Source organism: Salvelinus alpinus, chromosome 27 (genome assembly GCF_045679555.1).
Source record: "Salvelinus alpinus chromosome 27, SLU_Salpinus.1, whole genome shotgun sequence".
Lineage (NCBI taxonomy): Eukaryota > Metazoa > Chordata > Actinopteri > Salmoniformes > Salmonidae > Salvelinus > Salvelinus alpinus.
In genome coordinates, this window is record NC_092112.1 from 34,056,519 (window position 1) to 34,083,399 (window position 26,881).

At 43.5% G+C, this 26,881-nt stretch overlaps 1 protein-coding gene across 3 annotated transcripts in view; it reads left to right on the plus strand.

The window, feature by feature from the left end:
* The window catches only part of syne2a (spectrin repeat containing, nuclear envelope 2a), a 209,188-nt gene extending 182,307 nt beyond the window's left edge, over positions 1 to 26,881 (plus strand). For 2 of the 3 annotated variants that reach the window (XM_071370394.1, XM_071370395.1), the window contains exons 95-110: positions 11,331 to 11,493; positions 11,986 to 12,176; positions 13,167 to 13,317; positions 13,748 to 13,930; positions 14,286 to 14,423; positions 14,818 to 15,009; positions 15,191 to 15,485; positions 15,709 to 15,780; positions 18,152 to 18,294; positions 19,175 to 19,301; positions 19,437 to 19,639; positions 20,300 to 20,500; positions 21,120 to 21,248; positions 22,378 to 22,575; positions 23,594 to 23,739; positions 24,368 to 26,881. In XM_071370394.1, coding sequence (XP_071226495.1) covers positions 11,331 to 11,493; positions 11,986 to 12,176; positions 13,167 to 13,317; positions 13,748 to 13,930; positions 14,286 to 14,423; positions 14,818 to 15,009; positions 15,191 to 15,485; positions 15,709 to 15,780; positions 18,152 to 18,294; positions 19,175 to 19,301; positions 19,437 to 19,639; positions 20,300 to 20,500; positions 21,120 to 21,248; positions 22,378 to 22,575; positions 23,594 to 23,739; positions 24,368 to 24,578 — 2,743 coding nt within the window. In that variant the 3' untranslated portion in view covers positions 24,579 to 26,881. The remainder of the gene's footprint in view (positions 1 to 11,330; positions 11,494 to 11,985; positions 12,177 to 13,166; positions 13,318 to 13,747; positions 13,931 to 14,285; positions 14,424 to 14,817; positions 15,010 to 15,190; positions 15,486 to 15,708; positions 15,781 to 18,151; positions 18,295 to 19,174; positions 19,302 to 19,436; positions 19,640 to 20,299; positions 20,501 to 21,119; positions 21,249 to 22,377; positions 22,576 to 23,593; positions 23,740 to 24,367) is intronic. The other variant, XM_071370396.1, reaches the window with a different exon arrangement.

The window sequence follows — 26,881 nt, forward strand, 5'->3', positions numbered from 1 at the left end:
GAATAGTGACTAGGTCGCGCAGTTAAATAAATAGTATACATAGAGCAACAGCAATGACAGTATGTGTGTGTATGTGTGTGCGCGCTTGTGTGTAAGGTTTTCATGTATGGAGAGTCAGTGTTGCAAATAGTTTCTAGCTGCAGATAGTCTTTAACATGTAAATAGTCTCTAAGCCTGTTGGTCTGAGACCCGATGCTCCGATACCACAGCGCTCAGCTTGTCTGGGTGACAGACACCACAGACACAACGGATGGCACATTGTTCATAGTGAGTGCTGTGAGTGTTGTTCACAGTGGCAACATCGTTTAGCACTACGGCTAGTCAGCTTTTATGCTAACCGGATAACAGATGCTGACAGGGGGTCCAGGCTATCGTTAGCGCCAGTAGGCTGTAGTGCTGTTTCCTATTGTTTAGCCCCCACCACGTCACGGCTAATGCGGGGCGACAGAACCCCCACCCCCTTCTCCTCCCACTCCAACTTGCTTTGGTCCCCTCCACTCTTGGGCTGACCAAGGGGGACTCGAAGGCAGACATAAGGCCATATGGTACAGTCCTAGACTTTTAGGGGGGCCATACACGCTAAATCCCCTCTGATTCCAAGACTGTCCATCTGTTTGTGGATACGCACGGTGGCTGGCTATGTAGACAGTAGATGATAATGACTATAACAAAAGTGATTGTACAGCAGCTGCAAAGCTGAAGGAACATTGGTGAACTACAGGGTACAGTGTGAGTTACTTTAAAGTTTGTGCCATAGTGGGTCCTTGACTATTCTTTGGGGGTGGGCCATCACCACTCCTGACACCTACAGTGGGGAGAACAAGTATTTGATACACTGCCGATTTTGCAGGTTTTCCTACTTACAAAGCATGTAGAGGTCTGTAATTTTTATCATAGGTACACTTCAACTGTGAGAGACGGAATCTAAAACAACAATCCAGAAAATCACATTGTATGATTTTTAAGTAATTAATTTGCATTTTATTGCATGACATAAGTATTTGAACACCTACCAACCAGTAAGAATTCCAGCTCTCACAGACCTGTTAGTTTTTCTTTAAGAAGCCCTCCTGTTCTCCACTCATTACCTGTATTAACTGCACCTGTTTGAACTCGTTACCTGTATGAAAGACACCTGTCCACACACTCAATCAAAGTGGGAAACAAAGGCTGAGCGTTGCTAGGTTGAAACAGGTATGACACGTGCCCAGGGGCCCTGACCTTCAGGGGTCCCCCATTTGATTTGGTTAGTCACTTACTCAGATATCATATTAACGTGTCATAAATCATGGCAAAATGAGTAGAATTGCAGGAAATGAGCTGTAAAACTGCAAAACAAAATTGTTCTGTAACGCAGACTTATTTCTTTACCTTATGTTAATACAATACTTTTCTGCTAACAGATCCCTCTGTAAGTATTCAATTATAGTTTTTAATCCGGGTGCTGAGTTAATGAGAGTTAATGTGTAGCGGCTAATTTATTGCTAATAGGCTATGTGTTTGTAGATTGACTGAGGTGAATTAAGCTAAAGCTGGGGTCATTTTTGCTTGTTTTTGTTGTTCTCCAAACACCATTTTAGAGTTTTTAAATGGTATAGAAATGCAGTAAATGAGCTTCAACTTTCTTAAAATGTCCTGACCTCCAGACCTCAATAAAACTCAGACCCTCGCTACGGCCCTGAGAGCATTGTTTGCTAAGCTAAAGGTTAAGCTTGGAGTAGCATGACATTGTTCTTGCTACTGGTCTATGAACAGGTTTGCGTGTTGTTGTGTTTTTACTTTGATGATTAAGGTTAGGGTTTGGGGAGGGTGAGCTGATCCTACATCTGTTCTTAATACATCTTGTACCCGGACCATTATAAGTTCAGGAAGTCACTCCTACACTCTCTAAAAGTCTCAGGCGAGACGTGTGTGGTGACCATTGTTACTATATAACTGTAACCTCTATAGAGCCTTGTCTCCAAGCGACTTGAACACCACCCCACCCCCCCCACCCCCCACCCCCCGTAGCGACGGTCACTTTGTTTGCCTTGCTTTTTTCTCCCTTTCCCTTAATGTTCTCTCTCTCCATACCTCTTCACACTTTCTTTGTCCCTCTATCCATCCTTCTCTTCCTATACACTGGCTCAGCATGGAGGCTTGCCCTGGGGCTCAGTGTCTTTTGTGTGGCCCAGTGTCACTACTCTTTGTTGGGCTGTCAGATTTTGCGAGAGGTGTGGGAGGGAATGTGGGTCTCATGGTTCGTTTAGTTTGGTTTGGTATAATTTTGATTAGTTTAGTGTGGTTTACTTTAGTTTTGTTTGGGCTCAGTTTGGTTTAGTTTAGTGCTTGGTTAAGTTTAGTTTAGTTTTGTTACATGTATATTAACAGTTTAAAGCTGAATTGCAGTACAATACATACAAGCAATACAATACATATAAGTTGCACTGCTGCGAGCTGCACATTCTTCTGGTCACCTCAATCAAAACCTCCTATTTTCTGGTCAGATAAAACCTGTTAAACAGTATAATGCATTATCCTCATGATTCCTGTAATAAAAGTGTCTACCTGATGCTGTGCCTGCCTGTTTCACAGAGGCCAGCTGCTGTAGTGAGCCTCTCACGCTCTCTCTCCCCCCTCGTGTGCCCCTCGTGATTGTATAACATTTCAAAATGTAATGCAGGACAAAAAATACTTTGGAAGCAACTAGTTGTCCATATCAAAGAGAGTAGAGTCTCAGCTTTCTATAGGTATAATTGTATTTCTCAACGATCATTATTGCGCTCAAGGGACACTGTTTTACAAACAATATATCTGATGTCTTTGAACTACGAAGGGTACGAAATTGTGCATCAGCCATCGTAAGTGCACTGATAGCAACGTTTTGTTAGGACATTACATTTACTATTATATTAATACATTAGCAGTAGATATTATATTTAGTTAGCTATCTAGCTAATGTGTTTTGAGGTGTTTCCTCAGGTGGTGAATTAGGTCTTTATTTAAGTGATAATGCCTGAGAAGCCGGTGTTTAGAGGATATATTCGCATGGGCCGGCAAACCGTGCCAATATATCCTCCAAACACCGGCTTCATACAATGGGTTACCAACATATTCAAATATTTTCATTTAATATGTTCTTTTGAATAATTTATTCATACTATTTTATCCTTCCACAAGATATAGTCCCGACACAAATCTAGGGTTGCTACCCAAGCCGGCTGATCATTCGTTCTATCGGTTTGGTTGCCAGAGACACGACCCAGTCGTTCAGTCTTTTGTTCGTTCTAAATGTTCCATTGCCATACTGGCTGGCAACATTCTTATCTCTTGCTTGCTAGCTAGCCAACTACATCGAACTTACAGTCATGTCAAACAGTGCAGCCAGAATAACAGCAAAGTAGCTACATTTGTGTTTGTTGAAGCTGTTTTCTAGTGACATCTACAGTATTTGGATACATCCATAACAATGAGCAGATGAGCCTCCCGGGTGGCGCAGTGATCTAAGGCACTGCATCACAGTGCTAGCAGTGCCACCAGAAATTCTGGGTTCGAGCCCAGGCTCTGTCACAGCCGGCTGCGACCGGGAGGCCCATGGGGCGGCGCACAATTGGCCCAGTGTTGTCCGGGTTGGGGAGGGTTTGGCCGGCAGGGATATCCTTGTCTCATCGCGGACTAGCAACTCCTGTGTCGGGCCGGGCGCAGTGCACGCTGACCAGGTCGCCAGGTGTACGGTGTTTCCTCTGACACATTGGTGCGGCTGGCTTCCAGGCTGGATGCGCGCTGTGTTAAGAAGCAGTGCGGTTGGGTTGTGTTTCGGAGGACGCGTGGCTCTCGACCTTCGCCTCTCCCGAGTCCGTACGGGAGTTGCAGCGATGAGACAAGACTGTAACTACTACCAATTGGATACCACGAAATTGGGGGAAAAAAGGGGTAAAATATATATATATTTTTTTTAAACAATGAGCTAATGATATGCGATTTCGCCTGGCATAGAAAATGTGCTATCTTGTTAGTAACACAATCACCTCAAACTGAAGTTGGAAAGACAGCAAACTAGCTGCACTTTGTTTCGTTTTACCTGTTTTCTATTGATAGTTTTTTGTATATATCCATAAAAATTATGCTGATTCATGATTTCGACTGGCTGAGAAAAGCTGCCTGCCTGTCTGTCTCATCCCGACTCCCAACACGTTCATTACTATGGGACAGCTGGAGATCAAATTTGAACAATAAAACAATGGTGCAAATGCCAGAGCGACCGAGAGCAAGGTTTATACAAATCTCTGCTGTTGAAAACTAAATGTTAGTCTGAAAGAAATTTGAGATAATGTCTAAATACTTTTTATAGTGGAGCTCAAGTTTATAGATTGCATGGCTGGGCTGATGAGAGTGGATTGCGCAGCCAGATGGAACAGAGTAAATAGGCATTTTAACTTCATAGATTTAGCCAGTGTTAACTTGTGGAATTGACATCGGCTGGAATGCGGTTTTAACCAATCAGCATTCAGGATTAGAACCACCCGTTGTATAAATAATATTAGTGCACATAAAGATGAAGGCATTTATCTCTGTTGAACAAAGAAATCTGAACATTCTGGAGCCCTATTTTACCAGTAAAATAGAACAAAAATAGCCTAATTGTCAACACAAAATTCAGTTGCATATCAAAATATTTTGAATCATGCATTCCTGCTTGGACATGTTAGATGTAATAACTTATTTATTGAATACTATCTCAGTGAAAGCATTGTGAATGACTTTATAAAATTATGACTAAAATGTATTCTGTTGTGTGACGCTGCAACAAAAACAATTGTGGGTTGCCACCAAATCATTGCCTGGTGCCACCAGGGGGGAAATGTTTGTCTGGAGCCCTGATTTAGTATATATGTAGCATTTCTGAGTTTTATCTGGTATATATGGAATGAGAAAGCCACATTATAGACTTCACTTTTTTGTTAGCTAATTTATGAGATACTGAATATTGACTTTCTCTTAATGCAAAGATAAGTGGCACACATGATGCACGTACACACAAACACTTAAACAACACACACACACACACACACACACACACACAGACAGACACACTCACTTTCACTATTAACGAAAACTCTCCCTCAAGTAGAAGACAGTATTGAGTGCTACCAGGGGGTTAGCAGAAGGATCTAACCTGCACACACTTAGGCTTATTTTTCTCTAAAGAGCAGCTTTTTGTAATCAAATGTAGTCATGGCAACATTTTCTGTGTTCTGTGTTGCTCAGTTGCCATGGTGACATTTGAAGGGCCAGGGGACACCTGGGAAAAAAGTGGGGGGCGCAGGGTAATAGTCGCCTGGGTACCAGTCTCTTTAGCTAATCCACTCCCTGTACTCCATATCATGTGCCAAAGAGACTGGCCTTTCTGCCGTCTTCAAATATGAACATTCTATCATTAATGATCTTGATGAGAATGGAGGATTTGATCCTGATTCGCTCACCCTCACAACTATCCTCCAATCACATTTATTATGCAAATATTGGAACTATAATTTTTTCTCTCCACAGAACTCTTGGCATCCCTTTGCTAAGTAACTGTTTGTCTGTCCAGAAGAAACCAGTCTGTCAAAAGTTGCTAGCTCACATCTAAATTGCCTAACTAAATAGCTACATACTGCAATTCCAACCACACAACCCTATCTTAACTTAGTTTAGATTTTAAGGCTCAAAATACAACAACTTGCCGAGCTAACAGCTGAATGTTTCCAATCTGTTTTCGAGGCTCAACATGTTGTCATGGAAAATAATAATGTTATTTCCAACAACCATTGAGCAACTCTGCCTTAAATCCAACGCATATTGAACATTGAGATTGAGGAGACTGGCCTTTCGATAATGACAAGGAGTGGAATGTAAAGAGACTGGTACTCAGACTATGGTAGTAGTGGCTATAGGAGTTTATAGTATACAATGCTATTTAAAAAATGTATTATTTAAGAACAAGTTAACTACTGACTTTCAGCATGCATATAAGGAAGGACAGTCAACTTGTACTGCATTGACTTCGATGACTGATGATTGGCTAAAATAAATGTATAATAAGATGATAGTTGGAGCTGTATTGTTAGTTTTCAGTGCAGCCTTTGATGTTATTGATCATAATTTGTTATTGAAAAAACTTGCTTGTTATGACTTTGAATCACCTGCCATCACATGGTTGGAGAGTTACATATCAAATAGAACTCAGAGACTATTCTTCAATGGAAGCTTCTCTAACATCAGATATGTACACAGCGGTATCCCACAGGGCAGTTGCCTTTTTTCACACTTAACAGTTTCCTGTGTGTATTAAGAATGGTCCATCACCCAAAGGCATTATGTGTGTCACGTCCTGACCATAGAAAGCTTTTATTTTCTACGGTAGAGTAGGTCAGGGCGTGACTGGGGGGTTGTTCTAGTTTATATTTTCTATGTGGGGTTCTAGGTTTATTTTCTATGTTGGTGATTTATATGATTCCCAATTAGAGGCAGCTGGTTATTGTTGTCTCTAATTGGGGATCATACTTAAATAGCATTTTTTTCCACCTGTGGGTGATGGGATATTGTTTATGTTTAGTTGCCTGTTAGCACTGCATTGTCGTCACAGTTCGTTTATTCTTTATTTGTTTTGTATTTGCTTAAGTTTCACTTTATTCATTAAAAGTATGTGGAACTCAAAGTACGCTGCGTCACGAACATCGTGACAATGTGCCAGTATAGAATTCAACCAATGTCAGATTGATGATCTAAGGAAAGAGAACACGGTGCTGAAAGGTATTGTTGGACTCTTTAAATAATGGCACCGGAGAGGATTGGTCCCGTTTTATTGGCTCTTAAGCAACCGTGCTATTTTTTTTCACATTGTTTATAACTTATTTTGTACATAATGTTGCTGCTACCGTCTCTTATGACCGAAAAGAGCTTCTGGACATCAGAACAGTGATTACTCACCTTGAATTGGATGAATAATTTTTCTTTAATGAGTCGGAGGAGAGGGATTTATTCCAAACGCTCGAATAGGCCCTCATCCCCGTCATTACCTGGAGAAAGAAAATGAGATTTCGCGGAAGATCGGGGTGCCTTGTGAGGATCAGGCGATGAGTGGCTAATCTGCCTTTGCCATCCGTACTTTGCTTACAATTGCTGGAAAATAAATGGGACGAACTAAAAGCACATATATCCTACCAACGGGACGTTAAAAACTGTAATATCTTATGTTTCACCGAGTCGTGGCTGAACGACAACATTAATAACATACAGCTGGCGGGTTATATGCTTTCGGCAGGATAGAACAGCAGCCTCTGGTAAGACAAGGGGTGGGGGTCTATATATATTTATAAACAACAGCTGGTGCACGATATCTAAGGAAATCTCAAGGTTTTGCTCGCCTGAGGTAGAGTATCTCATGATAAGCTGTAGACCACGCTATCTACCTAAGGAGTTTTCATCTGTATTATTCGTTGCTGTCTACATACCACCACAGACCGATGCTGGCACTAAGACCGCACTGAATGAGCTGTATACCACCATAAGCAAACAGGAAAATGCTCATCCAGAGGCGGTGTTCCTAGTGGCCAGGGACTTTAATGCAGGGAAACTTAAATCAGTTTTACCTAATTTCTATCAACATGTTAAATGTGCAACCAGAGGGAAAAAAACTGTAGACCACCTTTACTCCACACACAGAGACGCGTACAAAGCTCTCCGTCGCCCTCCATTTGGCAAATCTTACCATAATTATATCCTCCTGATTCCTGCTCACAAGCAAAAATTAAAGCAGGAAGCACCAGTGACTCGGTCAATAAAAAAGTGGTCAGATGAAGCAGATGCTAAACTACAGGACTGTTTTGCTAGCACAGACTGGAATATGTTCCGGGATTCTTCCGATGGTATTGAGGAGTACACCACATCAGTCACTGACTTCATCAATAAGTGCATCGATGACGTCATTCCCACAGTGACTGTACGTACATACCCCAACCAGAAGCCATGGATTACAGGCAATATCCGCTAAAGGGTAGAGCTGCCGATTTCAAGAAGTGGAACTCTAACCCGGAAGCTTATAAGAAATCCCACTATGCCCTCTGACGAACCATCAAACAGGCAAACATCAATACAGGACTAAGATCAAATCGTACTACACCAGCTCCGATGCTCGTCGGATGTGGGAGGGCTTGCAAACTATTACAGACTACAAAGGGAAGCACATCCGAGAGCTGCCCAGTGACACAAGCCTACCAGACGACCTAAATAACTTCTATGCTCGCTTCGAGGCAAGAAACACTGAAACATGCATGAGAGCATCAGCTGTTCTGGACGACTGTGTGATCATGCTCTCCGCAGCCGATGTGAGTAAGACCTTTAAACAGGACAACATTAACAAGGCCGCAGGGCCAGACGGATTACCAGGATGTGTACTCCGAGCATGCGCTGACCAACTGGCAAGTGTCTTCACTGACATTTTCAACCTATCCCAGTCTGAGTCTGTAATACCAACATGTTTCAAGCAGACCACCATAGTCCCTGTGCCCAAGAACACTAAGGTAACCTGCCTAGGTGACTACCGACCCGTAGCACTCACGTCCTGTAGCCATGAAGTGCTTTGAAAGGCTGGTCATGGCTCACATCAACACCATTATCCCAGAATACCTAGACCCACTCCAATTTGCATACAGATCCACAGATGATCCCTTTCACACCTGGACAAAATAAACACCTATGTGAGAATGCTATTCGTTGACTACAGCTCAGCGTTCAGCACCATAGTGCCCTCAAAGCTCATCACTAAGCTAAGGACACTGGGACTTAACACCTCCCTCTGCAATTGGATCCTGGATTTCCTGATGGGCCGCCCCCAGGTGGTAAGGGTAGGTAACAACACATCCGCCACGTTGATCCTCAACACGGGAGCCCCTCAGGGGTGCATGCTCAGTCCCCTCCTGTACTCCCTGTTCACTCATGACTGCACGGCCAGGCACGACTCCAACACCATCATTAAGTTTGCCGATGACACAACAGTGGTAGGCCTGATCATTCCAGTTGAAGCTGGTTGAGAGAATGCAAAGCGTGTGCAAAGCTGTCATCAAGGCAAATGGTGTCTACTTTGAAGAATCTCAAATATATATATTTTGATTTGTTCAACACTTTTGTGGTTACTACATGATTCCATATGTGTTATTTCATAGTTTTGAGTCTTTACTATTATTCTACAATGTAGAAATTAGTAAAAATGAAGAAAAACCCTTGAATGAGTAGGTGTTCTAAAACTTTTGACCGGTAGTGTATATGCCTTATCTGAAAATCAAACTACTACATTTGCAGATTATACTACAATTTATACAGCAAGACTATAGGTTCAACAGGTACAGCAAGCTCTACATGTAGATCTGGGAAATATTTGCCTGAACAAACTTGTTTTGAAAACCAAGGTTATGTTGGTCTGTTCCACCAGGAAAAGGCCAACACAGCATGGGATACAATTAAGTATGGGGGGAGTACAAATTGAGAAAGATTCTTAAGCAAACAACCCAAGCATTAATTGGGAGTCAGGTGAACTACTGTTCTGTGGACTGGGGAAATGCAACAGCAAGTGAAATTAGAGGCTGCAGATTGCACTGACAAAGCAGCAAGAATTGTTTTAAGGTGGAGATATGGTTATTCTGTTGTAGTCATGGTCAATGCTCTTGGTTGGTCATCAATCAACAAGATAATTGAAAAAAACATGCTTATTTTATTTCACAATCTACATCATTTAAAACGGCCAAACTCTATTCACAACGGTATTCAGTTGGTAAGAGACAGACATTCAGTAAATACTAGGAATAGATTGTCCACCATCTGTGTTATCCAGACAGAAAAGAGAAATTAGCAAAATAACATTTTTATTTAGAGCAATAAAGAAATATAATAATTTATCAGAGCAAACCAGAAACCTTTCAATATATAAATTCAAACAATACTTTAGAACCATTTAAATATAATAAATTGAAAGTGTCACGTGTACTCCTTCTCCGGCCTCTAGGTCTTCAGGCTGCTGATTATCCCGCACACCTGTCACCATCGTCAAGCGCACCAGTGCCTCATGACACTCACTTGGACTCCATCACCTCCTTGATTATCTTCCCTATATCTGTCACTCCCCTTCTTTCCTCAGGTGTTATTGTTCCTGTTTCATGTCCCTGTACTTGTGTCCCGACACTCAGCGCACTCGTTACAGAATAACACCTCACCTAAAGGAAAAATCAGGGAGTATTCTTTTTGGTGTCAGTGTAAATGCCGTCGGGTCCGGGAGCCGCTTCAGGCTCTCATGCCTCAGCCAGATCGCCAGGCTCCCCTGCCTCAGCCGGCTTGTCGGGCTTTCATGCCTCAGCCAAATCGCCAAGCTCCCCTGCCTCCGCCGACTCGTCAGGCTCTCATGCCTCAGCCGGATCACCGGTCCGCTCCTGATCCCCGGGTTCGTCCCCTTTGTCGGCGTCCTGTGGCTGGAGCCGTGCGTCGGGGAGGGGGTACTGTCATGTGTACTCCCTCTCCGGCCTCTAGGTCATCAGGCCGCTGATTATCCCGCACACCTGTCACCATCGTCAAGCGCACAAGTGCCTCATGACACTCACCTGGACTCCATCACCTCCTTGATTATCTTCCCTGTATCTGTCACTCCCCTTCTTTCCTCAGGTGTTATTGTTCCTGTTTCATGTCGGTGCGCTGTTTGTGGTTCTTGTTGTTTATTTATTTATTAACACTCACTCCCTGTACTTGCTTCCTGACTCTCAGCGCACTCGTTACAGGAAGGTTGTGCATGACTATGGTAGATGAAGGAATCAATCTATCTTTTCAGACTGTTAGAGTATTTATCTGGTCAATATGTCAGTGTATTATGTCTGTTTGTAACAGTGTGTTATATATGAAAATGTGATCGTGTTATATATGAAAATGTGATCGTATTATAAATTAATGTTTAAGGACTCTTGGACGATTAGTCCAAATGAAGACTAAAAGAGATCCTAATAAAATCATGTATTTGTATGTTTTATGTGGACCCCAGGATGAGTAGCTGCTGCATGTGCAGTAGCTAATGAGGATCCTAATAAACTTAACTAAATTGTGGGCACTTGTGAAGAATAAACACTTCATGAACTTGAATAAACACTTCAACTTGGTAGTTGAATGGTTCCAAAAGTACAAACCCTGTCCACCTGCCACTCCAGAAAGACTCAATCAGACAATCGAAAGTAGACATGTTGGGTGTAGTTAATTATCACTTATGTAGTATTGCTCTGACTCTCTTCCCTTTGTGTGTATGGGTGGGCGGGTGTGTGTGTGTGTGTGTGCAGGCTGAGGAAGCTGAAGGAGACCCTGGGTATGGTGCAGCAGCTGGACAAGAACATGAGCAACCTGCGATCATGGCTGTCCCGCATCGAGACACAGCTGGCCAGGCCCGTCACCTACAACGTGTGTCACCATGAGGAGATCCAGAGACGGCTCGCCCAACAGCAGGTGGGTGGTAGTAGGGTGAAGTTGCCCCTAGACATTGATCTTGGGTCAGTTTAGCATGTGGGTGCTAGGGTCCTGTTCATTAGGCACCAAATTAACAGGGAGGGAGTACCTGTTTAACGCTTTAAAATGTTTTCCCTTGAACACACCCAGGTTGTCATAGCGAATATTATGAAGTGATTTACCTGAATAAATACACATTGAAAAAGACAGGTTACACAAAGGTGTTTTTGTGTAATATGCACATCACAAATTTCCCACCGGTGCTGGGCCAAAAACATTCTATTACTCAGATATAGATTGTAATGACCATATCTGTAATATCTGTATTGATTTCATTTTATTTTAGTTATTTGAATAGATGGCGATAGATACAAACATATTACCCCATTGAACAAACAACCATCCAATGCATAGCCTTGTCAATAGCCGTGTCCAACGTTGTCCGTCTGTCTGTCCACATTACGCTAAGGTTGTCCTTGTTTCCATCCACAGGAGCTACAGAGGGACATCGAGCAGCACACGGAGGGCGTGGCGTCCGTCTTGAGGCTGTGCGACATCCTGCTGCACGACCAGGATGCGTGTGGTGGAGGCGACGGCGAGAATGACTCCATCCAGCAGACCACCTGCAGCCTAGACCAGCGCTGGAGGGCCATCTGTGCCATGTCCCTGGAGAGGAGGCTCAGGTAGGACACACACACACACACACACTCATATGTGTATACACACGCACAATCAATCAATCCCCACAAAAATATATAATGTATTTATAATGCATTACCAAACAGGTGGCTTATACAAAGTGTTACCAAAAGTGATGAATGAAGTTTGTGGGTTCATTTGGATGGTGATGGATGGTGATGTTTCGCGGTCCAGAGTGAAGTTTCATCTGGGTTAAGATCAGCTTCCCCTTCCCTTATCCTAACCTTAAAGGAAATATCCACCCAAAACCACTAATTCCTATATCCACTAATATGTGAGAACAATATATGTTGTTAACAAATGTTTAATTTTGTCGTTATAATAAGGTTGGTAGCAACATGTGAAAATTGTTGTGGAAATCTGTGGCAGCTCTGTCTGGCTAACGAGCAAATGTAGCGACACACAGTAAGACTGAATTCAATATCAGCATGTGAAGTTGATAGTTAGCTACAATCTCACCATGTTCAACCTGCAGATCGATGTGTCTCGCAGCGGCACCATGCAATGCACCCTGGACTGAAGAGGCAGACAAATAGGAGAAATGTGGTGGACCCTAAATTATACATTTCTCAAAGTAGGAATATCGCTAAAATATAATCAATTGCTCATTCGAGAGAAGACAACCTCCCGTGTTATGGCATCAGCTAGTATTTAAATCTGACATGTATGATAGATGTTTTTGAGATCTTAAAGTCATATTCCTTTTAACTTCCAGTGTAGTGAGAGTGGCTTAATCGCAGTGCTAGTCATACCTGACAAATTTCTGCCTGCTCGAACGGCAATAGCTCAGATACACATGAAAACATAAAACCACCCAGAGAATTGATAGAACATCGCTCAGAGATGCACGCAAACAATATAACATTCAACATGGGTGAATCTTTCCTCTACTTATTAGTGGGGGGATTGCAAAACTGACCCAAGATTAGCGTCTCAGGGCAACTTTACCCTGCACTGATGTTCCCCTATGATAGGATCGAGGAGACCTGGAGGCTGTGGTGTAAGTTCCTGGATGACTACTCGTGCTTTGAGGACTGGCTCAAGGTGGCCGAACGCACGGCAGCCAACCCCAACTCTGACAACGTTCCGTACACAGTCGCCAAGGAGGAGCTCAAGAAGTTTGAGGTCAGTTTTGGGGATCCTATAGGAACTGACAGTGAAGTTCACTTCTGCCTCCCAGATGACACCCTATTCCCTACATAGTGCTCTACTTTTACCCAATGCTCTGATCAAAATTAGTGCAAATTGCAGAGAATAGGTTGTCATTGCGGACACAGACACTGTCTGAGATTTTCATTGTATTCTATTAACTAACCAATGGCTCGGTTACTGGATGGTTGGTTTAATCATATCCTTTCCCCAATATTCATCAATCAAGGTTATTCACACCCCTCTCTCCCTCCTCCTTCCCTCCATCCTTCCTTTTATCTTCCCTCATAATCTTCCTCCCTCGCTTCCTTTCATCCTCCCTCCCTCCCGCTCGGAATACCCTCTACACCTCCCCCCATCCACCATACATCCCCTCCCTCCCTCCTGCCCTCCCCACCCTACGCAGGGCTTCCAGAGGCAGGTGCAGGAGCGTGTGACCCAGCTGGAGCTGGTCAACAACCAGTACCGCAGGCTGGCCCGGGAGAACCGCACAGACGGCGCCAGCCGCATCAAGGTTATGGTCCATGAGGGCAACTGCCGCTGGGATGCACTGCACAGGAGGACAGCGGCCATCTTACGCAGGCTAAAGGTGATAAGGAAGGAATGCTGTTTGTTTTTTTAAGAAAATAAAAATATGCACACTGCGCTTGCCAGTGTTACTTTAGTTAGCTTACACATCGGCCTTACTGTCTATCAGAGCTTAAGAAATCATTGACTTATTGCTTTTCCTATTTTTAAGGGACTTATAAAAATTAAAAAATGCCAAGATGGCCAAATCGTCACTTTTTTTTTTTTTTACATCAAGAGCCAGAGCTGTGACTGTTTTCCACCCCCCATGTGAATCTTGAATTTTATCTGCACCTTGACTCTAGGTGTGCACACTATCAAGCACTATTTTCTTACATACAAAAACTCACGGTCTCTTTTCCCCTTCCCCACTGCAGCATTTTACGGGTCAGAGAGAGGAGTTTGAGGGGACCAGGGAGAGCCTGCTGGTGTGGCTGACGGAGATGGACCTGCAGCTCACCAACGTGGAGCACTTTTCAGAGACAGACACGCAGCACAAGATGAAGCAGCTCAACGTAAGGGGGGGATGGGTGGGATTGGGGGAAGATGGGGCAGACAGAGGGTTTACACACACACACGCACAAGCTCAGGAACGCATATTCACTAGTGGACACACACACACACACACACAAACATGGAGGAATGTGCATTCACACATTCACTGTCTTGCACATGTGAACTCAGATTCCCACAGTAACTCACTCAGATGCAGGAGAGCACACATGTCACACACACATCCATGGCCAGTTTTGACACAGTCAACCAAACACTCTCACATTCTCCTCTTCTTTCTAGCTCCGGGGTGAAGTTTCCCAGCCATAGGTACAGATTTAGGATCAGCTTCCCCTCCCCCAATCCCAACCACAACTATTAGTGGGGAAAATGCCTAACTGACCTTCTCCCCTCCAGTCCTTCCAGAGGGAGATCACCCTCAACACGGAGCGCATCGACGGGCTGATTGTGTTCGGTGAGGGCCTGATCCAGAGGAGCTCTCCGCTGGACGCCGCTCTCATCGAGGACGAGCTAGAGGAGCTACACTCCTACTGTCAGGAGGTGTTTGGCAGGGTGGTCCGCTTCCACCAGCGCCTCACGCAGCCACCGGTTAGTATGTGTGGACACACATACACACAGATGTACAGGCACGCACACAAAAAACACACCCCAACAAAAAGAGAGAGAGACACACACACACAGAAGAGTTGTACTCCTACTGCCAGGAAGTGTATGGAAGGGTGATCTGCTTCCACTAGCTCCTGACACAATCTCCTCTCCTCCTCTCCAGGTGTTGAAGGAGGAACCGGAGCTCTTCAGTGGGGACAAGCCCCTGGAGGGGAGCTGCGAGCTGATTAGCCATTCCTGGCTGGGGCGGAGCCAGAGTCAGGGGAGTGCCCCTGCCACACCCACCCACCTGTTGGCCCCTCCCCTGGAGTGTTCGGGCCGGGAGACACCCGTGAGCATGTGCGACTCCATCCCTCTGGAATGGGACCACACGGGAGACGTAGGAGGATCTTCGTCCCATGAGGAGGAGGAGGAGGAGGTTGAGAAGAAAGACGGGACCTACTACAGTACTCTGTCAGGTAAAATACAGTGTTCATGTTTCCTCTCTGATGACAACTAAGTGTGTATGTGTGTCTGTCTTACAATCAGTAATGAGTATTCAACAATGCTGTGGTATTTATGAATACAGTATATTCATGTACACACACCGTGACAGTGACAGTCACACGCACGCACACACACACACACACACACACACACACACACACACACTCAACTTGGCCCTCTTCTACTCTTCTCCAGAGGTGGAGGTTACAGAGAGTCCAGAGGACTTTGTGAAAGCCACGGCTCTCTCACTGGGAGCTGATCCCTCTGGTAGGCACCACTATGGTCTTCCTCTTCCATGCTGATGCCATTTGGTGGCTATATACAAGCGGGTACTGCTAGACTTGGGGCATGCCTCACGCAACCTCACATAACCTCACGCAAAACTGCTAAAGTACACTATCTTATAGGAGTCCTCACAATAAAGTGTGATCACCGCTCACTAAAGAGCTAAAGCTCAATAACAATTTAACTAGGCTACATCTTAGCTCAGTATAATTTTTTTTAAATGTATATTTTCTGATTTCATTTAACATATATAGAGAGAGGATAACGGGGAGTTGTGTCAAAGAGCAGTAGGCCGGATTCAAACGTATGCTGACAAGTGTGCCAGAGGCTGCAGCATTACAGCTAGACCAGCCAAGCCACAGCGTTGTTTTTTTATTTTTCGATTTGAAGGTTGGGAGTTCAATCCCTGATCGAGTCATACCGAAGACTCAAAAAATGGAACTTGATGTGTCTCTGCAGGACACTCAGCATTAAGGCCAGGCACCACATGCTGAAATTTAATTTTTGCATCTACCTGTCAATTTTGAGATTGTTGGGGTATTTTGGTCCATTAACATGAGTCTTTTTAAAGAGTAAACATAAACATTTAAAAAACTTGATGAAAATGTATATTTTCTTTAGTTTATCATACTACCATCAACATTTTTATGAATTTGAACAACTTTAAAATGAACATACATCATTTCAAAACTCACTACATTGGATTACACATAATTTCAAAGTCCATTTCATAGAAAATGTTACAAACTGGACTACATTTAGTAACTTACTTTGAAGAGATGGCGATTGGGTCTAAATAGGCTTTTGGCATTTGGTCGTCTTAATTCAGTGTTCTTGTCTTTAACTGCCATTTCCCAAAAGTCAGACTCTTCCCACACACCAACACATTTTCTCAGCCTCAGAAGCATCTGCCTCACCATAGCAAAATTGTGTGTGGTTATCCTTAGATATATTCTCCGGACTTGCCCAGAGGGAAATGTTGATATTCCAGTAAATGTTTTAATCTAGTTAACATTTTATTTGGAAAAATGCCTTTAAATGTCTTTGGTATTTTACAGATAGAAAGATTTAAAAAGTATTTATCCACAAAGTCCGGTCCTGGAGTGTCTTAACAAAATGAAACAAAAATATTTAGGCTGACTTAATCTAGTGTCTAGATTTTTTTTATTTGCGTTGTATGCAAATATGCATTATTTAATAATAAATCGCCTCATTTGCATATTGTAATAATATATTTCAGAAAATAGTAATACAAAAAAATATTTTATTCAACTGATAAAATTTGATTGTGATATGATTAAAAGGATTCGCGTGTGGTGCCTGGCCTTAAGGAGATAGATTGGGGGTAAGGCCCTGTGACAGACTAGCGTCCTGTCCAGGGGATGTATTTGAAGTAGAGAGGTGATTCAGCAACACCTGGAGGACAATGGCGTTAAATAAAAAAACATTTTTATTGCTAAAAGTAGAAGCAATGTGTTATGGCTTTTGGCCTTCGTCAGGGTTTTTACAGAAGTAAAACAGAATGAGTATTTTTTTATACATTTCAAGGGACCAATCACAGTTAGTATACCAATAGAAACATGTGATTGGTTACATCAGGGAATGTACTTGTACATCAAATTACCTCACGCTAAGGAAACAGAAGATAGGTTCCTGCCCCATGGGCCGTTCTGGCTCGGGCAAGGCTACTTACCTTTACTTAGGCCTCAGTTAGAGACTTGTTTGCATAGTAAATAGGCTTTAAGTGTAAAATCCACTTAGGGTTGCCAGATACAGTTAAACCACTCCCATCTGTGTTGCCAGATCCAACTACACTAATTCACCCCACTGCTGTGCCATAACCTCCCTTTGCTACTGTCTACCACCTGAAATACTGCATGGGAATAAAGATGCACACACATAACATGGTTTCTTTCACTGCTTGATTTATACTTGTATGGCATTATTATTTGGGTGGCAGAAAATCTCCTTTGTAACCAGAGCAAGCCCACTGGGCAAAAACTGGTTGAATCATTGTTTAAACGTCATTTCAACAACTAACAATGTGATAACGTTGAATCAACATGGGAAACTGATTGGATTGTCAAAAATACTTTTTTAAACCCAACTTTTAACCTAAATCTCATGACATGGTGACATTTTTTGTTGATTTCACATTCATTGACAACTCATGTAAATCAAAACTAGTCGTTGAAATTACGTCTATGCCCATTGGAAGTAGAATGGTCTGCAGGGAAAATTTGGTCATTATTGTGTTTTCAATGTAAACTCAGGCTCTAACGGGGTGTGTGTGTGTGTCTGCATGTGCGTGTACATGCATGTCTGTGTGTGTTTGTGTGTGTGGTCCTCTCAGTTCCACTCAGAGCCATGGCCATACCCGAATCTCCAAGTTGGCGCTCACCAGGCGACCCGGACAGGAAGTACCTCCACCTGGACTCTCCTGACGGCCTAGACCCCTCACCTACACACACTAGCACTCCCTTCAAACAAGGCTACGTAAGTCGCTCCGGGCTGAAATGTATCCTAGGTACAGGTCTAGGATCAGCTTCCCCTCCCCAAGCTTAACCATGCCCATTAGTGGGGAAAATGCTAAACGTATCCAAGATTAGCATTTAGGGGCAACTTCCCCTTACTCCTACATAAATCTGCTCTGCTGCCCCCCTCTGGCTACACCTAGTGTTTGTGTGTGATTAGATTAAATTATATATTTTTATTTAGTCACCTGCACAGGGTCACAGATGTATTTGCAGTATAAAGTGAAATTCATAAGCGCTGAGCTCCAACAGTGCATGTGTGAATGAAACAATAAAACATGTAATATTAATAATACACAGTTTAGAACTGTGACAATGATAAATACAAATGTCCATTTTCCGTTGAGAGGGGGAGGCAGTGTGCACGGAATGATCCGTTGGGCTGAGCGTACCACCCTCTGTCGTGCCTTGCGGTCAGCGGCGGTGGAGTCACCAAGCTGTGATGCAGCCCGACGGTATGCTTTCGATGGTGCTCCTGTCGAACAAGGGCCCTCGGGAACAGACCTTTCTTCAGCCTCCTGAGTTTGAAGAGTCGCTGTCATGCCTTCTTCACCATGGTTTGACCATTTCAGCTCATCGGTGATGTGTAACACAGAGAAACTGGAAGTTTTTGACCATCTCCAACGCGGCCCCGTTGATGAGGATGGGGGCGTGCCCAGCCTGGTTCCTGCTGAAGTCCACAATCCGCTCCTTTGCTTTGCTGACACTGAGGGAGAGGTTGTTTACCTGGCACCACACCATCAAGAGTGCCTACCTCCTCTCCGTAGGCCGTCTCGTCGTTGTGTGCATGCATGGGCAATGGTGTGTGTTACATTCTGTAACAGTGTGTGTCTGCGTTACAGGTGCGTCTGATGTCAGAGTGCAGTGGTAGCATCAAAAGTGTCAAAAGGATCTCCCTGATCCTGGATGATGAGGAGCAGCCCGAGGAACAGGGCCTCACTGGCCTGACGACCGCTGACAAACAATCAGGTAGCGCACTCACATGCACACACATTGGGGGAGGAAACATGGGAACATTCTTACCTGCCGTCATGCAATATTTGCGATACACTAATAAATGTATGTTACAAGTGTGTGTGCCCGTGGGTGTATTTGTGTTCTCAGGGGTGATCGAGCGTTGGGAGCTGCTGCAGGCTCAGGCCAGGAGCAACCTGCTGTCTGGCCTGCGGGAGCCTTGCCAGTTGACCTCTGACCTGCGTGACATCACTTCCTGGCTGGGGTGGGTAACGCCGGAGCTGGAGAGAGTGCAGGTTCGCGAGACCCCCACCAGCATCCAAGACATGGAGGCTAGGGTCAAACAACTCAAGGTAAGGCTTCTGAATATTATACTGTACTACGGTGTCCATTTTAGGACAGCTGAGACTAAGGCTTTTTGAATATGGAAACCATACATTGCTTGTCTTTTCCATTCAAGGTAAGGAAATGAACTACATACAGTGCTCATCTTTTCCATTAATTTTGGTTTGAGGCATGATAGGGTAATAGCTGGATCTACACAACAGATAGCTGGCCTGGGACGTGTACTTATCTCAAGAGAGCCACTTTTGAGGTTTAAAAACATTGGACAAATGTACATTTTGGAGTCAACTATCCCTTTAATCGTCTCTTTAAAGGGGCAATCTGACTTAAACAACAACAAAGCAGATTGCCCCTTTAAAGTCAGATTGCCCCTCTACCTGTCCCTTTAAAGGCCCAGTATGTAGCTTTGTGCATGGCCCGACCAAATGTGAGTTATAGATTTGTAATTCTTATTGAAAGCAAGTCTGATAGATCCATACTATGTGCACTATTTCTATGCTTCCCCTTAAGTTTAGTTTTTGCTTCTTTTGATTTTGTACACCGGCTTCAAAGCTGAAAATACTATATTTTTGCTAATTGAAAAGATTTTTCTCAGCGTTTTAGATGGTACAATAATTATCGACACTATACATTGCACGCTCTCTCTCACTCGCTCTCTCTCACTCCAGGAGATGCAGAAGGTATTTGCTCACTACAAGGCCGTCATGCTGTCGCTTAACCTGGGCGGTCGTGAGTTGGGGGGGTGTGACGGTCCGGAGGCTCGGGAGCTAGGGGAGGGCCTGGCTAGTATGAACCAGGGCTGGATGCTGGCCTGCACTGGCCTGGAGGAGTGGCAGGACAGTCTGCGTACCACTGTCATGCGCTGTCAGGTCAGTTACTGTACAGTTACAGGACAGTGGGCAAAACTGTTTGAAATGACATATTGTCAACCAGTTTTGCCTAGAAAATACGTAATTCAACCGGTTTTGCACACTGGGAGTAAATTGTTTCTCAATTTTGGTTCCTGGGGGTATAGCTCCTCAAGGTTGCACATATTTGTTATTTGCCCAGCAAAAGCACACCTGATTCAACAACCCTTGCCCTTCATCAGGTGTGCTTTTGCTGGCCAGAAGAAAAATGTCCAACCTGTCCAGATGGTAAAACTGGTAGCAATTAAGTAATTCTGATGTCTTCTGTGATGTCATGGTCTGGTTGTATGTTGATTGGAAAATTATGTATTTTTAGCGACCAGAAAAATAGATCCTTACCTGGTTGTAAGGTCATCTGACGTCTCTTGAGTGTCTCTGCAGAAAATACAATTATTATGACGTCCAATGCGGAGACCTATCATCCTATCCATGGGGTGTACTTGTAGTTCAAGCTGCCTCACAATACAGAATCATCCCCCTATGGGCGGTTTTGGCTTGGACATGATTAGTTGTCCAAGGCTTACTTACTATGCACCGACAGGTCCCTGACCTTTGCCCTTTCTCCTCTAACCCACGACAGGAGTTCCACGAGACGCTGCACTCCCTGCTTCTGTGGCTGGCCCATGCCGAGAGCAGGCGCTACGCCGTCGACATCCACCACCCGGACACGCCGCCAGGCACGCTGTTGGAGCACCGCAACACACTCACTGTGAGAGAGAGGGGAGTGGGAGGAGGGGGGAGAGGAAGAGGCATACGGGAAGGGGGAGAGGGAGGGAGAATGCTGGAGGAGGGAGAACGGGGAGGATGGATAAGAGGGAAGAGAAAGGGGGTGTGGGGTGGTAGAAACAATGGGAGTGGGAAGGGGGTGGTTTAGGAGAGAAAAGGGGTGATGATGGTTTGGGTGGTTAGAGTAAGGGGGACTTAATAAGGGAAAAATTATGGAGATAGAGGGAGAACAATGGAGGGAGTACACATAACTTGAGAGAGAGAGAAGGGGGAAACGGAAAGTTCTGACGGATAGTGCAATATACACTGAGTAGGCTGAGCAGATGGGTGGCAGGTAGCCTAGTGGTTAGAGCGTTAGACCAGTAACTGAAAGGTTTCTGATTTGAATCCCAGAGCTGACAAGGCTCTGTTGATGTGCCCTTGAACAAGGCACTTAACCCTAATTACTCTTGAAAGTTGCTCTGGATAACAGTGTCTGCTAAATGACTAAACAATAAAATAAAATAAATGAATCCAGGTCAAAGCTATGATCCCTTATTGATGTCACTTAAATCCACTTCAATCAGTGTAGATGAAGGAGGAGGGGAGGAGACAGGTTAAAGAAGGATTTTTAAGCCTTGAGACATGGATTGTGTATCTGTGCCATTCAGAGGGTGAATGGGCAAGACAAGCCATTTCAGTGCCTTTGAACAGGATATGGTAGTAGGTGCCAGGCGCACCGATTTGTGTCAGGAATTGCAATGCTGCTGGGTTATTCACGCTCAACAGTTTCCCATGTGTATAAAGAATGGTCCACCACCCAAAGGACATCCAGCCAACTTGACACAACTGTGGGAAGCATTGGAGTCAACATGGGCTAGCATCCCTGTGGAACGCTTTCTACACCTTGTAGAATCCATCCCCATGAATTGAGGCTGTTCTGAGTGGGGGGGGGTTGCAACTCAATATTAATGTTTAGTATACTCAGTGTAAATGTGGCACATTCCCTTATCAATGGTTTGGCCAATGAGTTTTTACATTGATAATTTTCCACGGGTTGGGAAGCTCCCCTTCGACTGATGTCTGTGTCTGTCTGTCTGCATGCATCTGTGTGTGTGTGTCCTTTTTTCCAGGGCCTGCAGAATGAGTTGCGGGCGAGACAGAGCCAGGTGGGCTCGCTCCAGGGGCTGTGGAGCCAGCTGCAGCCAGCGGAGGAGGGGGGGGGGGAGGAGAGCGTAGAAGCTCGGGAGAAGCTCCACGTGACAGCCAACAAACTGTGGACGCTGCTCCGCCAGGTGGCCCACGACCTCAGCGTCGTGCAGGAGCGCCTGGTAAGGAGATCCCACACCAAGTGATTTGAATTTAAAATTGAAAAAACTTTTGGAGAAAAAAAAATGCTTCTCCTTTTTGGTTTATTGAGATTATTTAAAATAAAAGCAATTTCTTCAGTGATTGAATTGGACTTCAGTTGACTTCCTCAATTGACTAACTTCAATCGAATTGAATTTAAACCTGCCCCACAAACTTTGCTATGGTTTGTGGTTGATTCCATTCCAATATAGACAGCTCAGGAAGTAAACTCAAACCTTTGTTGGTTTACGTTCCTGATTTGAATGACTTGAAATTGAATTGACCCCAAAAATGCACTCCACGGTGTCCGAAGCATTAGACAGAGAGGATTATGCAATCCCAATCACCAGGCACCTCCACAAGGTGGTGCACATTTTTTATCTAGCCCAACAATCACCAAGCCATTGATTCGTTGGAGCGGGTGTATTAGTTCTTGGCTAGAACGAAACTGTGCCCCAGGAACGGATTCATAAACGACATATTGACAATGTTCTAGAAATGCACAAAGAACATTGTTTACCAGACAGAATTGGAAACACATTTAGAAGAAACATAAGAAAACAGACTGAAACGGGGAGTCTATGTGGACTTAAAGATACAGCAAGAAACGCACGTTTTCGGGTTTACACTACCAAGATGTCTTAAAACAAATTTGACACAACCCACGTTCCTGAGTCGTGTTCATTAGGGCACGCAATGGAAATTGTTTTAAGACATTTTGCCATCAAAAACGAAAATTAGCATTTCCTAATAGACAAATCCAGGTAGTCCCTCCTTGTTTCAGTCTGTTTTCTTACATTTGGTGCCTAATGAACACGACCGTGTTGCTGGCACCATGCTCCATTCAAATGAGCCCATTGAAACCCTGATTAAAGCAGTTAAGCTGTCAAAACATTGGTATTTATTAACTGTATTGCATCGGAACCAGGAGTGTGAGACTTATTTAATTTTCTAACCATTCAAATGAACAACCTGACGTGTTTACTGCCCTTGCTGCAGGACTGTGGGACTCTATCTGCAGGTCCGGCTGCGGCTCGAGCTGCAGTTGAAAGTGAGGGCAGAGGGCAGGCGGAGGGAAGCCAGTCCCCGTCTAATGCCAGTCAAGAGGAGGGCACCAATACCACACCAACCTCAGCTGGCAGAAGGTACGGACTAGATAGATTAAACTTCTTCAGTTCAAAAATGCTTTATTACAATGGGTAATCACGCAGTGCAAATAGAATATACAGTATATAACAGAAAATATAAAATATAGAAATTATTATTGTCAATGTTGAGATAATTATAGACACTTGGGCTGGAATCCAATCGAAGGCGTACTGCACTACCGACAATGTGTCATTAAAAAGCTCTGTCCCCCTATGTTCAGAGATCCCATTCATGTTCAGAGATCCCATTCATGAATGTCGGCTCAAGTGTTAATTGCCTTTAAAAGGCGCTTTCTCGGTAATGTAGTGGGCAGCGCTGCAACGCGCCTTTGAATGAATTCCTGCTTTGATGTAATGATAAAAAAAGGTTAGAGTGGTCTCAAGACTTTTTATGGTGGAGGCTGAAGTTGCACCTAGACACTGATCTTTGGTGAGATGTGCTTTTCCCCCACTAATAGTTAAGGTTAGGATTGGGTGAGGGGAAAATAATACTAGATATGTACCTGGGGAAAACTTCAACCCGAAACAGTTATGGTCTATGGAAGTCGTCTGTGGAGGATTCCTGCATGTTTTAACTGATGATTTGCCTAAGTACTGTTCTTCGTCCCTTGTCTTGGACCTCCAGGGGGGAGAAGAGGGACCCAACCCCACCTCGCTCCTTCTTCTACCGCGTGCTGCGAGCCGCCTTCCCCCTACACCTCCTCCTCCTCCTGGTCCTGGTGCTGGCCTGCCTGGTGCCCCTGGCTGAGAACGACCACAGCTGCACACTGTCCAACAACTTTGCCCGCTCCTTCTACCCCATGTTGCGCTACACCAATGGCCCACCACCCACCTGATACAAACACTGACATGCGTGGCCTGCTTCCAAAGCTAACCCATCGATACTCTCTGCTTAAGAGCTGGAGAGAGGACATTGTTACGGTCACAAAATTTTATTTTAAATTTCTATATTTATAGATTTGAATTTATTATTAATTTATTCCCTTAAAAAAAGCCATACCGATGTTCAATTTCTATAAAACAATTGATGTGATCCACCCATTTGGAACTCTTGCCGCTAACTTCACTCGCAAGTACTGTATTTCAAAGGAGACTTGTTTTTGTGAGGTTGTGTTCTGCTTGTAAAGATTTCTATCGTAATGATTTGCCCTTCAAGCCATGTATTGAAGTAGCAGTCTGTTGTAGGACCTATCCAGTCCACAACAGCTTTATATTGATGTTCTTTCAGAATTATGTCATCTGCACTCATTCAAAAATGCCTTCTGTAAGCGTCTACTATTCAAATGGTCAAATTTTGCGACCCTTTGACTTGGCTGTGCGAGTGAAATGTTTAATTGGTCGCACTGGTGCGAGCTGCACGTTCTACCTGGTCGCCTCATTCAAAACGTTCCATTTTTTGAGGCGGATAAAACCAATGAATTTGTTAAAGTGCATTATCCTCATGATTCTTGTAATAAATGTGTTTGCCCTGCCGCTGTGCCTGCCTCGCTGGGACCGGCTGCATTAATGAGCGAGTCTCTCACACTCTTTCTCCCCCCTCGTGATTGTATAACATTTCAAAAACAACACTTTGGAAGTAACTAGTCTCAGCTTTCTGTAGGTATAATTTTTTTCTCAACGATCATTATTGAGCTCAAAGCACACTGTTTTATAATTATCTGATATGGCTTTGGAATACTGATAGCGTGAAATTTTGCATCAGCCATTGCAAGTGCAGTAAACCTCATTGCAGTTTTTTTTGGGATATTACATTTACTGTTAGATTAACACATGGCTACTAGCAATAGGTGATGTATTTGGAGTTAGTGATCTAGCTAATGTGTTTTGGCGTTTCCACTTCCTCCGGTGGTGAAATAGCACCAATTAAACTAGGCCTATATATAATATTAGTGCACATACCGATAAAGCCAAATTCATCTCTATTTAACAAAAAAAAAAAAAAGGGAAATTCTGGAGCCCTATTTTGGCAGTAAAATACAACAAAAATAGCCTAATTGTCAACCCACTGGATTAGGTTGCGTACCAAAATATGTTTAATCATGCAATCCTGCTTGGACATGTTAGAAGTAATAACTTGTTTATTGAAAACAATTTCAGTAGTCCCTTACACTTCTTAATAATGCATTGTGAATGACTATAAGATGACTGAAATGTATTTTATTGTGTGACCCTGCAAATTGTATTGGGGGTGTGTTATCAGTGAAACACCTAGGAAACATTTTAGTTTGGAGACCTGGATCAGTGTGTATGAATTATGTGCACTGTATTATTTCCAAATAATATAATTTTGATGTTCTTCACCTCTGAACATGCACACGCATTCGTGGTAGTTAAATCATATCAGAAAGTGTATATTGAGGTAGCCAACATGAATGGGCGCCATTTTGACACCATATTTTTTTTATGGAAGACATGTTCTGTACGTCTTTGTTATTGTCCTCTCCTATACTGCGGTCCCTTGAAATATGGAGCCACTTTTCCACACATCGATACTGTGTAACCAATCAAGAGCACATCTGTCAAACTGAATATTTTGTAAGGGGAAGAATTTGAAGAGCGGAAGAGTATTCTTTTCACGATTAATGAGACATTGTCCAGGACACTTATAAATTGGTGCAGAAATAAATAATAGCAGTTTCCATTTAAATTTCTAAAAGTAGAAAGTTTTTAAAATGAATTCAGTAATTGTTGCGAAAAGACATTTCCATGGCTGCATATACAGTTGAGTAGGACACTTAAGCTCTAAAGAGAATGGTGTGCTAAAACAAATTCTTATTTAGGCTCTCAAACAATGAACTGTATACGTATGCCCCTTTTCTCTGGCAATAAACATTGTTTGTCTTACTGAACAAAAACTCCAAGGGCGTATTCTGTGGAGACTGTTGAAGATGGTAATTGTCTAGCTTGATGCTAAGGATGCACACACACACCATCTCTGAATTTATTTCCTAGATCACTTTAGAACAATACACAAAAGCTACTGATCCCCTGGTGCTACACACTAAATAGAAATATCAATAACAGGATTGAATGGAGACTGTTTAAAGGAATACACTACACAAAAACTATATTTTTGTATTTTGTTCATTTGTCACATGCAAAATACTGACACACACAATTAAACAAAATGCTAAATATA